At 37.5% G+C, this 14,480-nt stretch overlaps 1 protein-coding gene across 1 annotated transcript; it reads left to right on the top strand.

The window, feature by feature from the left end:
• The first annotated feature begins 608 nt into the window (after positions 1–608).
• On the top strand, positions 609–5,010 carry LOC149557503 (uncharacterized). Its single transcript, XM_089832157.1, has 3 exons — positions 609–1,613; positions 2,726–2,909; positions 3,056–5,010. Exons 1-3 carry the CDS (start codon positions 980–982, stop codon positions 4,515–4,517), a joined length of 2,280 nt encoding a protein of 759 aa, XP_089688283.1. The 5' UTR covers positions 609–979; the 3' UTR covers positions 4,518–5,010.
• The last annotated feature ends 9,470 nt before the right edge of the window (positions 5,011–14,480 follow it).

The raw sequence follows: 14,480 nt of genomic DNA, 5'->3' as shown, positions 1-14,480 counted from the left end.
TGTCAATTTGGATGGATTAACATGCCATGTTGTTGGACAATAGCTTATGCCAGACACAAGAATGTATATCACAGATTGTCAACACAAGAATATATCATATTCAACACACCATTGACAGTTTATATTAGAAACCCCATTAATGTAAGCACCTCTCGCAAGGTGATGTTGAAGTTGCTGTTTTTTGTTTGATTATTACCTGGTTCGATTACGTAAATGAGACGCTTCCATGTATTCCAACCCATGGAAGATTAAAAAGCTCACCCCACCGAAAAGAAGTTACCGGAGTTCTTGATAAGATTCTATTGAAATGAATAGAACTAAAAAATTTAAGGGGCAAAAGCGTCAACACCTTTTACTTTTACCCTGTAAAGAGATTTTCTGAGGAGTTTCCCATGTCTTCCGGCTAACAAGGATCAGATATGGCCAGGAAACTTGCTGGAGAAATTATGCCGTTCTCGACATTTTTCTTGCATTCAATATTCCTCAACTTTCCTTTGAATGCATCTCTCGTTTATCCATGTTTTTCTGTCAACACCAGCCCTACTTTAACTTTGAGGTTCCATTAATTCTTTTTCTTTTTGTAAAGCGAATAATGTATGGCGTATCTTGTTTTTGTAGCTTCCTTGACTAATCTAACAATCCTGACACAGCAATGAGCTTAAGATTTTCTTATAATAGGTACACTTTATATTGCATGGAAACTTCTGATTTAGCTCTGCTATCTTCAGAGAGAAGTTTACTTAATTGATGGGAGTTCCATATTCCCGCAATCTCAAACATACCAGATGGAGTCAATCAGATCCAATACCTGCAAGTAATGCAAATTTAGAACAGGAACAAATAGAGATGTAACCATTAATCCACATCTGGGGTGTTTGTGAAGCAATACAATTTATAGATTTATTATGGCCTCATTGGAGCAGAGGTTTTAAATCTTCCTTGGAATTAGTAGGGTTGTGGATCAAAAAGGGGAATTTGAATGGATGATCAATCCTTTGAGTGGGGAAAGCTTGCAAGGCTGATAGGCTTATCGGTGGCATTGATTGTGCTTATCACCTTGAGCTTTCTCGATGCAAGGAAGGCTTTTAAGAAAAAAGAACATTGGGTGCCCGGAAAGGCTCTGGTTTTGAGTGCCCTCACAATTCAGCTCATAACTCTATTCAATGGCCAAAGTGCTTCGCTTCGAGATAGTGATTACTCATCCTACGAAGAAGGCCCCATCGCCCCAGAAGAGATGTTGGCCGATTCACTGAAAAATGACCTGCTATTGATACGAATAGGAAGGGTGATGATCTGCGTTTTTGTGGCGTATTTGCTGCCCGGAATGGCCCGTGCGGCATCAAAGAACTACAGGACTCGACTAGTGGCGCTTCTCTTAACAATTTCATTTCAGAGCATTTCGGAGATCTATGGCATGAATGCGCGCAGGAACCAGCAGTACCTTACTTATGGCAATGCGGGTGGTTCTTCGTTTACATTGTCTACCATCACTGTATTGGGATCCATTGCTTTGCTTCTTCTTATCCTCAGCTGCGCCACTTTCGCTAGCAAAAGCATTCATGACCTCATTTCGCAGAAAATTCCTCTCATCCTCAAAAACCCAGTTGGAATAGGTTTGTCCTTTGTTCCCAATCTTGCAGTTTTACTCTGGATTCTGATAGTCTGCATTTCAGAACTCATGGTGATTTAAATCAATTTGAGAAATCAAAGAGCTATGATTCAATTGGTTAACTGATAACTTTTAGATCGAGTATAATTGATAAAGGTAATAGTATACTCTTGATTATGCCACACAGAAAGGTTTGAATTTTCAGGTGTGTGATATCAGACAGCATGAATATCTGCAGTTCTAGGAGATGTCAGCATAGGCTTGTATTCTCATTGGATATCAAAATAAAATTCTATCAATATAGATTTGCGCTACAAAACATGATAAATGATATAAAAATCTTCTGTAAAACTTATTTTTTGTATTGTTTTGCTCCTCTTGATTAGAGATCGTAAAATTTGATCCAAAATGTCATTACAATAAACTCATAAAAGCTGTTTACAACAAAATTATGTTCTGCTCCTACACATAACATTAAATCATCCAACATCACCAAAATTGACAAAAACAATAATAATGAACATAAGATTTTCATATTCCGGAAAGGAACATTCGTGTTCTCGTTTGCAACGAATTTTCAATATTTCATTCAAGAACATATATTCTGGCATTAGTGACTTTTTTTTCACATCCTACTTGCTTTGAATTTGTGTGTAGAAAATGATCTTGATTCATTAGTTACTTGCGCATCTTGTTAATGCTCTCATAAGTTTCTCAGAATTCACTGCTGTTAATGTCATACTGAAATTTGTTGATGTAATAGAGAGGAAATTTGATATTTACAATCCTAACTAGCAGGTGCAAGGTTGCAGCATTTACTTTCCTTCCTCTCTCATTCCCAAAAAAAAATTCTTTGACCAAGAACTCCATCTCTTCCATGCCCTAAGGAAATTTTCAGGGTCATTTGATCTTGAAATTTATATAAAGCGAGCTTTCAAAAGAAACTCAATTATGTCAGAATTAGAAAGTACTACACAATAAATGGGGACACATGATACTATGTGAAAGTAAATATTTAAAAGTTGCATGGTTATATCTAGATACAATTTTGTTTACTGTGAAAATCTAAATCTTTAATTCCATGTTCGATGTTCATTCATCTGTTGAATTGTGCAGAGTACGAATCATGGCAGAGCGTGGAGGACAAAGTAGTGCATTCATGGATTGCAACCCGCATTTGCAATCCAGAATACATCATTGCAAGATCGGAGTTAATTGCCGCGGCGGGAGTCATTGTTACGGTCTGCATTGGAGCTTCAATTGCAGGTTGGGCCATGGAAGGCACATCAAAGCATTTCAGGCACGGTATACGAGCTATAATTAGCAAATTTTCACAATTTCACAACTACTTCAATTTTTTTTATCACAAATTCATAAAAATAACACACCTACTTTACGTTTAAACCCATATTAAACACTTGCAAATTCAAAACAATCCATTTTCAGGTCCAGGTTGGACTGGTTAAAATATACCACCATCGGGTTGCAGTGTCTATTTATTCTCGTCGGCTGGACAGTCGTATGCTGGAGATGGGTGACCTCTGTTGTGTACTACGGCGGGCGGCCCTCAAGCTGGAAGAGTCGAAAATTCTTGATGGAGGATTTCTGGACTCGTCACATTGTAAATCAGGTAGACGCCGATCGAACAGAACTGGTGGAAAAAAAGGTCTCTACCTTCAAATCCGCCCGGAAAAAGATCTGGCTCCCCCGCGAGCTACTCCCAGCCCTGATACTGCTACAGGTGGTTGTAGTCCTATTCAGCAAGGCGTGCTGGTTTGTCTCGGAGATGATCATCTGCAACAAATATTTCATGCACTGGTTCATACTGAAACAATGGAAAGGCATTGGATCAGAAAAGGAATACGAAAAAATGGAGTACCTTCTTGAGAGAATCCGCATGCCCGGTGAAAAACCAGATGCACTATGGGTAGCAAACCGCGCGGCCATCCGCCAGGCGCATGCCCTAATCGCTCGCGGTGCAGCCAATGGAAAAACCTGCTCTGCCTTAGTCTCTTTCATCAGGACAAAAACCTCGCCCCACGGCGCAGGCATAAGGTGTCTCTCACCCGGTAATTTTGCCCCAATTTCAGCTATTATAAACGAGGGCGACCAATTTCCTGAACTCAAATACTTGTCCAGAATCTCACCAGAAAATCACCTGGATGCCGAGAAGTACTTAGTATTTGCAGGAAAGCGATCTTGGAAAATGACCGCGGTTTGTCTACTTTACATTATAGTACACCTCGCTGCCCTAACTTCTAGCACCGGCAGCCCGCGGCGCTCGAAGCTTGTGACAGAGGCTGTGAATGCCTATTCACAGGCCTGGGAATTGATGGATCTGGTGGATGAATCTGATCCAGGGGTTCACATCCTTTCAAAAGCCGCAGACAAAGTTTATCGCAGCTTGGAAGCCGACATTGAGTTCCGCTATACATGGAATGTTCCTTCTTCTCCCGATCTGGACACACCGAGTTCATCCAATCCTCTGGAGGATGTGATCCAGAGCCTGGCTAAAGAAGGCAAGGCGAAGGCCGACGCAGTAAAAGAGGGCCATGATTCCGTGAACTGGAAGGATGTGGCGGCCGGAAATTGTCTGTACAAGCTGTGCAAGAGCGTCGATTGTAGCGGCGGTGATGTGAAGGAGATGTTGGGGGAGGCGCAGAGTAGCTTGGCGGATGTGATGGGGTGTTGTCTCGATATGGTAGCAGATGCCCTAGTAGATAATTGCAGGCGCTGGGCCAGGCGTTTTCAGGAGAAAAGAGTGTGGAATTCTCTCTATATTGCAGGGAAAGCAACAGCGGTCATGGCAGAATTGAAGCGCAAACCATCCAGGCACAAGCTCACGCCGCGCTCGCTCAGCATTGGAGCGCAAGATGACACAGACGATGAGGATGATTCCCTGGTTTAACATCAGTTTTGAATTGAATTGACAAACCTGCAGATCAATTTGTTTTATGCAAATTTTTCACCGTTTCATCATTGCAAAGCATGAGCCCTAATTATAATTAGTTTCGCTCCGAGTTTTTACATAACTTCGCATTGATTCAGAGCAGATTATCTGCTGATGTAGATATCAGTACATTGCCTTTTTTCCAGAATCAGGACTAGAGCATTGTATTCAGAGATTTTCTCTGTTTCTTGAAAGAGAAACTCTGGACTTCACTAAGATCTTACGGAGAAACCGATAGATCGATAGATCTCTATAGTAAGAAAAATATTTTGTTTGGAACTACTTAGATGGAGAAATTTGTTCTTTCGAGCATAATTTGTAGCGGGGAAAATTAGTACCTTCTGCGCCATTCTTGTAAGCAACATTTGTGACCTCCTCAAATGCAATATTGCTATGAGGATTCTATGGTGTGGTTTTTGAGTGAAATTCATTGATATTTGTCACTTTCAAATGTGATATCGTCATGAAGATTTAATAGTATGGTTTTTGAATGAATTCATTTTTATGTTTTATGAGTAGTAGTAACATTTGTGACTTTTAAAAGGGATATTGCTATTATGATTCAATGGTGTAGTTTTTGAGTGAAATTCATTGATTTATGTTTTATGAATAGGAGTTTCTAAGAGTTCATATTTTATGAGAATGAATGGAACACTTCGGGTTTATTGCATTGAGGTGATGCTTATAAGAAGCATTGTGATTTCAAGAGGATGTCACATGTCCCAATATTAGTCCACCTCAAATGTTCTTAACCACATGATTTCCTTCAAGGTTAAATCCACTTTGCTTACAACCCCATCTGCATAACCTTCAAGAGTGTTGTGCCTTATAAACCACTCAATGGGAGGGTTTTCCAAATAGGGTTGCATAAAAATTAGGTTCGACCTTGGAGGAAATTATGTAGTTAAGCATGTTTGAGCTAGAGTAGTATTGAGATGGGTGACTTCTGAGGGGGTATTAAATTGTTTAAGGGATTTTCTAATTAATAGTTCATTCAGTTGATGAGCTTAAGAGGTTTTCTAATGAGTTGCTCGTAAGACACAACACTTGTTTTTCCATTGATGTGCTTAAGTAGCTTTCTAATTAATGGTTCATCAAACACAACTCTTGCAAATGGGGTTATAAACAAAGTGTGTTTAAAATTAAAGAAATTTTGTGGTTAAGTGTGGTTGAGTTGAAGTAGTACTAGTACGAATGGCCTCTTGAACTACTAGTTGTGAAACATGGGTCAATGTGTTTAACTAAAAAATTACATCATTGGATCATGATATCAATATTGAGATTTCTATTACTAATTGTAATCGCCTAAAAATGGTCATCTAGACCATTAGCCCCCTTCTCAGCATTTTGACTAATTTAATTAATCATTTACCTAGACCAAATTGCTAATAATCAATTAATTTGATTATAACCTATAGTTTGACTATGCTATCCTAAGTTCATTATTTGATTAAAAGAACATGTCCCCTTCTAATTATTTAAAAGACCCCATTCTTCTAACCCACTTAAAGTGTACACATAAAGTCCTTTTTCTATTTTGCAATTAAAAGAAAAGGGCTTTTTGAGACTTTTGTCTTATGTGGGAGGTCAACTTATATTCTATTGGTTGACTTGTGTGTGCACATGGATCACTCGTCTTTTCAAACACAACCGTTGATCATCCACCATCTCCATCTTGATCTCTACCGTCCATACAACTTTAAAAGAGAGAGAGTTTTCCCCCTCAAAGGATCCACACTCTTGAGTATTGTTATGCTGTAGGTTTTCTATTCGAATTCTTGAGAGCTTTTGTGGAGAACTTCTATTCCTTGTCTACATTTCTTTCATCAATGGCATTTTGTCATATGGCATCCTAGTTTAGTTGCATGTTAGTGTAGTTCTTTTGCAATAGTTTAGATCACATAGTCTAATTAGTATGGATGTAACACTTTCATTTTCTTAGCTTAGTTGCATTGTGCATTTCATCTTAGTTTACTCTCATTCTTGTATTGCATACACGAGAGTTCTTTGACACTAGCATTCTTGCTCTTGCTCATGCTCAAAGAATCTCCCATCTCATGGTTTACTAGCAAGGGCTGTGTTTTTAAGGCTCAACTGAGACCTTTCTTTGTGCTCATTTGTATGCCTCTTGCACTCCATGATTAGGGAGCTCTAAGCAGCCATTCAATCTTTCCCATCTATGGAAAACCTTGGATAGAAGGGTTTAGAGAAGTGCACTTTTCTTAGTGTGCATTTTTGCTGCCCACCATGGGGTAGAACGTTTAGTTTTGCTCTTCTTTTAGCTGCATTTTTCGCATTTTCTGTATATTATCTGTAAGTTTTTTTTTTAAATTTTTTTTAAAGTAGCAGTTCTTAGGCAATATTTTTCAAGTATTGCACGACAATTCTCATAATTGTTAGGCAATACATTTTTGGAAAAAGTGTCATACGGGCATACTGAACATTATTGCCTTGGTATAGGAATCTTTGTCGCCTGGCTTAAGGAGAAATATCGCACAGGAAAGTTATGTTGCACAGTTGTACTATGAAGTATCGCATGATAGTCTTCCAATGAAAACTATTGCTTGACAGGGATTTTCTTGTTGATTGGGGTGTTTTCGGTCAGTTCTCAGTTTCTACTTGTTGATTGTTGTTCTTGTTATAGGTCTTTAACTATTTTTCGGAGGACCATTTACACATTTTTTTTGCTTTTTGGAGCTAACCTGTGGTGCTAATGGTTATGTTTGTAGGTTGCCATCTTGAAAACCTTAACATTTCTTAAAAGAACGCATGTCAAAGCTCCAAATGCAAAAGGGTTACTAACCGTTGTTTGCAAGACTGCCCAACGCATAAAAACCAAACAATTGCTTGCTTCTTCTTTTTTTTGTTTCATGTGGGCATACAATAGTTGTTTATTTTTTAGGCACATTAAAACTTGCAATTGGGGTCCTTTGGTAATAGGAAAGTATGCTCTTCACCCTTGTGGTGAATCAAAAATTTTGACTTACCTTTGGGTTTCAAAAGCAAGTGGATAATTGAATCTTCTTGGCATGTTTGGGGGAAACAATTGAGGTAGGAGAGTATGCTCTTTACCCTTGAGGTGAATAAAAAATCTTGACCCTTGAGAGTGGATCCATTTTGTGGTAGTTAGGATCCTTTAGAGGGCTTGCTCTCGAACAATCTGAGAGGAAGGACCCAAGTGGGGATAAGCAAATTACCTGGCTCTTCCAACCCACTATAAACTCAAGGCTATCAAGGACACAAAACCTTGGTAGATGTAGTGTATGTCTTCGCTTAATGTGATTGCTTATGGGATTTCAATCATAGGGAGATCACTAGGCAAGAATGCTTAAGGTGTTCTTGTGGCCACGAGGTTTGTTACCCACTGCAAGGTCGAGTGTCCCTTAACTGGGAGCAAGAGGAACACTACGAACGGAAGCCCTTTCTAGAAAACCTAGGTTAGTATCCACCCTATTTTGCTGCTCAACTTCTTGGTGCAAGGATCGATCCTAGTGGACTACCCGGATCACCCCAAGATTTACACCCACCATATGTGTTCCCTTGGTTGTGCTTATGGAACTTCCATGACAAAGCCAATATCTCTTGTGGGTAACCACTTGGTGTGAGGCGAAGGAGCATCAAGCGTGGGCCGAGTTGTTGAGTAATGAACTGTGACCTTAAGGTAGATTGCTTGGCTATTGTTTTCGAATGTGTTGACCAGTGTTAATGTTCTTACACATTAAACAATCTTGGTAATATTGGTAGAAAGGTTGTTCTGATATCACAAGTGCATGTTGGCAAGGTTTTTTTTACCCTTGTTCAACTATTTGAGACATGTTAAAACACTTACTATTTGCAAACCTTGCTAATAACCAACATAAATTGAAAACGTACACTGTTTGATCTAAAAATCATTTGATTGTCAAAACTAAAACACAAATCTTGGAGTCAAAACTAGTCTTTTGCACACAAACTGGCACTTAATTGCTTGGTCTCTAGAGAAATATTGCGCGACAGTACTTTTTTCAAAATTGTGTCTCCCTTATGTTATGAAATATATCACCCTTGTATACTAAGATCTATCACCTCACTTTGTGTGAACTGTCGTGAAAGAGAATAGTATCACCCTACTATGGAAAACAGTGTCATGCGACATTTTATGCTATCCTACTGTCATCTAGTTTCTAAGAAAGTATCATCTAAGATTATTTGTTGTCAAAACAAAGTCTGTGTTCTGATTTTTTTGGTCTAGGGTCTCATTACTTCCATCCCCCTGGTCCTGGTTGCACATCCGTGTATTCAAAAATTATTCTAGGTTGAAAAGATGGGTTTAGTTAATTAGTTGTAAGTCTTGAAACATCACTGATAAATCACTTATCAAGATCCGATTACCATTCTATTTTAGCTATTTTGCTATTGAGCTTCTTGCTCACTTGCTCGGCTTAAGTCACCAATGCTATAAATTATTGAGCATTGTTTGAGAATCCATCTGTTATATTTTTGATAAGTGACTAATCTTGATTGTAAGAGCTTCAAATCTGACTTACTTTTCTTGTCCTATTCGACAAAGACAAGTCCTTACATGCCAGTTATAATTAGATTTCAAGTTGGGAGCGATAGTCATACCCCATTTATTTTTAAACAATAAGAAACCCCACCTAGATGTCCTTATGGACAGACTTGTGTGGAAGACCTTGAGCCTATTGAAACACAAATAGCTAACGTTAGGCATAATTTGCTTTACAGTTTTAAAAACTCGTTTGGCACACCCTGTGAGACACCTAAGGGTGAGAATTTTTTGGTCACCATGGTGCACCCCAATGAAGTCCAATGTTATTTAGAAGAACAAGCATGTCACAATCAAAGGATCTTAGAAGCCATGTACACTAGGGAGAAAGAATACCAACAAGCTGAAAACAATAATCATACCTGCCATGAAGGGAACAAGGGGACTTGCTCTCGAAATCCTTTTGATGGAAATGATGGCAACAACACACCTCTAAGGACTCCTAGAGTCACCACAGGTGCATGCCCTTCTCATCATGAAAGTGACGAAGAGGCAACTAGCGAAGATGTTATAAAATTCCAACAAGACGGCTTCGCTCAAAAACTGATGCTTAGAGTTTTAGAGGAAAAAGGAGACCAATACTTCCAATACATGGTAGCAAGAGGATGGAAACTCCCTCAAGATTTTAATATAGAGCACATAATTCCAAAATGAGAACCCACTGAAGCTGAAATCTTAAGGGAAGAAATACAAGAATTGAGGAAACAATTTGCACAACTACAAACTTTAAAAGAACCGCCTAAAACTTCATTTGTTGAATCAATATGTGTTCTTCCATTTGATAGGAGTCTCTACATGCTACCATTTCCTAAGGATATAGAGGTTTCTAAGTATGAAAAATATGATGGAAATGGTGATCCTCATGATCATGTGAGGCATTTGTATTCTCTTAGCATGAATTTTATGCATGAAGACAACTTTCTTATGCAATTATTTCCCAAGAGTCTAAGAGGGCAAGCTATAGAATGGTTCACCAAATTGAGTCCTCCTATTAAAACATTTGATGAGCTTGCACAATGTTTTATCCAAAAATACTCCTATAATATTCAACATCCTTTAATAGGGTTGGACTTATGCAACATCAAACAAAAACTAGGAGAACCCTTTGCAACATATCTTCAACGATGGAGATCCTTTTACTCTCACTATCCTCGACAAGTTTCTGAGGTTGAAAAAATTGATATTTTTGTCAATACGCTCATACCAAAATTATACTTTGATATAAGGAAATAGTTATTCACATCCTTCAATGCCATGGTTGAGAGTGTGTATCATATTAAAGATATTGCTATCAAAAGGGGTGATATTGTCATAAACAAAGACAAGAACAACAATGAAAATAGTAAAGACAAAGGTAAACCTTGGAGTAAAAACAAGTATGTTGTTAATGATGGATTAGTGGACACTCCTAAGACCAAGGAACCTGCATTTAATCTTTCTACTACCATCTATGCCACATAGCAACAAGAAAATGTGAAACCACAAACATTTGGCAAAAGCTCTAAGTTTACCAAGAAACAACATGTTTATACACCAATGGTTGAGCCCTATGAAGTGGTCTTAAAAACTCTAATTGCAAACAAGTTGATTACATTACCAAATAATTCCCAACCCTATGATCCACCTGTCAAACCCCCGTAGTGGAGAGAGGATCATATCTGCAGTTATCATTGAAGCAAGAGTCACAACACTGAAAACTGTTTTAAGCTCAAAGTTATAATTCAAGATCTTATTGAGGAAGGTAAAGTTGACACAGATGGTCTCGCCAAAAATGCTAATCACAAAGATTTTAAACAACCCTTACTAGAATACAAGAAAGGTGAAATCTCTAAAGCCACTAAAAAGAATCATGATGCCAAGATTAGCTATGCTCATGTTGACACGGACAATGTTATAGGCATGCTTGAGCCCGTTGAGTATTTATGCATGGAAAATTCTAATGATGACAACCAATATGTAGATAAATGACCCAAGTTGTCTTAAAAACGTGCAATGTTCCTCAATACCATAATGACTTTAGACCTAAGATGGTCCTCTAGGTGACTAATTCTTTTCCATCACAAAGTGAACCACTTAATGTCATTACTAGTGGGAAATCTAAGGTTGTTCTAAAAGTTGCCGAGGATCCTAAGAATGCTTCATCTTCTAAACAACCAACTACTTCCAAGATATCCAACTATGATCTTGTCAGCCAACTGCAATGTACACTAGCTCAAATTTCCATTTTTGAGTTACTAGAGTTATCTCCTTTGTACAAGGATATCCATGAAAAATCTTTACACTCTACCAACGTTCCCATAGACATTGATGCGGAACAATTCCAAACTATGGTGAATCATATCTCTTCACCTCACTATCTCACTTTTTCCAAAGAAGATGACCAAGCTCTCAGTCATCCTCACAACCTTGCTCTCCATATCCAAGTCCAAATCTTCCATACTCATGTTCGCCGAGTCTTGATAGACAATGGTGCAGGGTTAAACATCATTTCATTCAATGTAATCGAACAGTTGGGCATGTCTAAATTTGCCATTGACCCTAAATGAAAAATCACTATAAAAGCCTATGACAAGGTTGAAAGACCTTCCAAAGGTCTAATTGTGCTCCTAATTAGAGTTGGTCCAGTTGAGAAGAATGTCATTTTTCAAGTCCTAGACATACCACTTGCATACAATTTGTTGTTGGGACGACCATGGATTCATGACATGCAAGAAGTGCCCTCTATGTACCATCAATGCATCAAGTTCCCTTTGAATGGTACTGAAGTAGTTGTCCCCAGTGACAACTCAATGTCTATCAACACACAATTTGCTGCTAAAACACTAGTTCCACATAATTGCTCTTCTCATTAGCAGACACCATCCTTTACACAGTGTGAACAAAAATTGAAGATGATGAGCCTTGGCATGGGTGAATACACTTTAGATTCTATTACTGCTCTACTTGTTTCCCCTCGGTCTTATGGGAGGCTATCTACAAAAAAGAAACCTTTTGTGTCTGCTATGACTCTTTTTGGCACCTTTGTGCAGTCCTTAGTTCCCTTAGAAGCAAAAAAAGAAGAACAAGCTATTAAAGATTGGATATATAGGGTAGAGGAAGATGAGGAGGACATTACAGTCACCACTCCCATTTCTCCTAAATGATATGGAAAAGGATATAAGATGCTTTCAAACATGGGCTATCAAGGTCATGGGTCCTTAACTAGTAATAAAAAAGCTCTAGCTAAACCTTTAAGTCATACTCAAGGTTGTGATGCTCAAAATACTGTTGGCCTAGGATTTAGGCTAGAGGATAATATACCAACGTCTACTCAAAATGTGCCCATATCTAGTGAATCAAAGGACGATGATTCTCCCTTTGTTGCTACCACTTCACAAGATGAAGATTTTATACCCATTGTATGCACCCAAAAATGGTTGCCTGGACGCCCCCATTATTCAATTTATCAATTTATCAAATTTTTTGAATCAATGGTTTGTAAATTTTATTAAATCAATTCAAATCAATTTCCTTGATCAAATTCGATTTATTTCATTTCTAAGATTGATCATTTTATTCCAAGTCTTATTTAATTAAAAGAAAATCTTCTCTTTTAATTAAATCAAATAAAATCCCCATTTAATTAAAAGAAAACCTCTCTTTTAATTAAATAGTTCATCCACATTTAATTAATTAAGAGAAAACCCTCTCTTTTAATTTAATTAAATATCTTCTATTTATTTAAAAAAACTTGCTCCCTTTTAATTAAATAAAAATCCCACTTAAATATCTCTTTTGATGAAAAAAGGAAATAAAATAAATTCTTTTTATTTAATTTCTATACACTTAAAAATGTGATCTAAGTGGGATTTATCTTTCCACTTTCTCCTCAACTACTCCTCTTTTCTAATTGGTGGAATCTTGTCTCACATGGATCACCACTTTCTTCTCAACCACTCCTCTTTTCTCATTGGTGGAATTTTGTCTCACATGGATCAAGCTCTATTATCCCATATTGGTTGTGAGAAGCCTCTCACCTCCATAATTTCCTTTATAAGGGAGAGCCCTCTCCTCATATTAGAGACTCATGATTATGCTATCGTTATGCTGCAGGTTTGAAGACCAATTTTTGAAGGAGTTTGAATACAAAAGATTTTTGTGGAGAACTTCTATTTTCTTGTCTTTTTCTCTTTTGCACCCATCATGAGCTTTTAGCTTAGATCTTGCATTTATATATTAGATTTTGCTTTCATAGATTAGATCTTATTTTCATGCATATTTGAAGATCATGGAGACTAGCATTCTTGCTTTTCCTCTTTGAATCTCTCATCTCATGGTGTACTTGCATGGGCACAAAAATAGGTCAAATTGAGGGCCTCCATTGCAAACCCTTGCACTCTATGAGTAGAGAGCTATGGATCGATTTGTGAGGGCTCATTCTTGAGTTTTCTTACATGTAATGATTCATAGAAGTGTGACAACATTTTAGCACACATTGTTGGCACCCACCGTGGGGCTTGAATCAAGTTTCTAGCTCCATTTGCTTTTATTTTTCATCTCTGGTTTTTTACAGCAGCATATTGGATCTAATAAAGTGCTTTTGTAAATTTTTCACTTTGATTTTAAGGCCAACCCATATATAGATTGGTTTGCAGGCAAAAAATATAGTTGGTTTAAATATTCAATCATATCTTTTAAACCACTTAAAGTTTGGTTCTGAATTTTTTTTGTGAGTTGGGTATGTTCCCAACATGTCCCAATTCGATTTTCAGAGAATTTTGACATGATTTGTGCGAGTTATGAATTTCTCTTTATTTTTCATAAAAATCCATTTCTGATTGCAAATCAGTGTATTTTTTGGAAAAAATTACATTTTCAGAAGGCTTTTTGAATTCTAAGGGGGGTTCTTTCTTTGTGTTTTGAATTTTGAGGCCGTATTAAGGATCAAAAATTCGATTTGATGAATCTGGCCTATTTTGAAAAATTGGGTCCCTAGGGCACAAATGAAGAGATTTTTTTGAATTTCTTACATTTTTGGAAAGATCTTTAGTTTTTAGTAGGGGTCTCTTCTTTTCATTTCTATTTTTGGGTTCGAAATCATAGCAAAAAAAAAGGTCTAATCATGTTGACTAGGTTATTCGTATTTTTTTTGTAGGAATTTTCATGTTTTTCTGGTTTTTTCTGCTAACTGCTCACTGTTTTGGATTTTTCTGTGTTTTCTAATTTTTTTGGAACAACATAGCAGCAAGTTGTGATTTTATTGGAAAAACGTGCTAAAGTTGTTAAAAATAGGTAAGATCTACAAAGCGCGTTGCGAGGACTTCAGGTATTCTTCTTTGGCTAATAACACTTTGATTTGGAACCTTAAAATGAACCTCTCATGTGTCTAGCTTGTG

Source organism: Cupressus sempervirens, chromosome 5 (assembly GCF_028749045.1).
Source record: "Cupressus sempervirens isolate cs-2001-9-10 chromosome 5, ASM2874904v1, whole genome shotgun sequence".
NCBI lineage: Eukaryota > Viridiplantae > Streptophyta > Pinopsida > Cupressales > Cupressaceae > Cupressus > Cupressus sempervirens.
The sequence above is the reverse complement of the archived record's forward strand: the minus strand, read 5'-3'. Positions and strand labels throughout refer to the sequence as shown.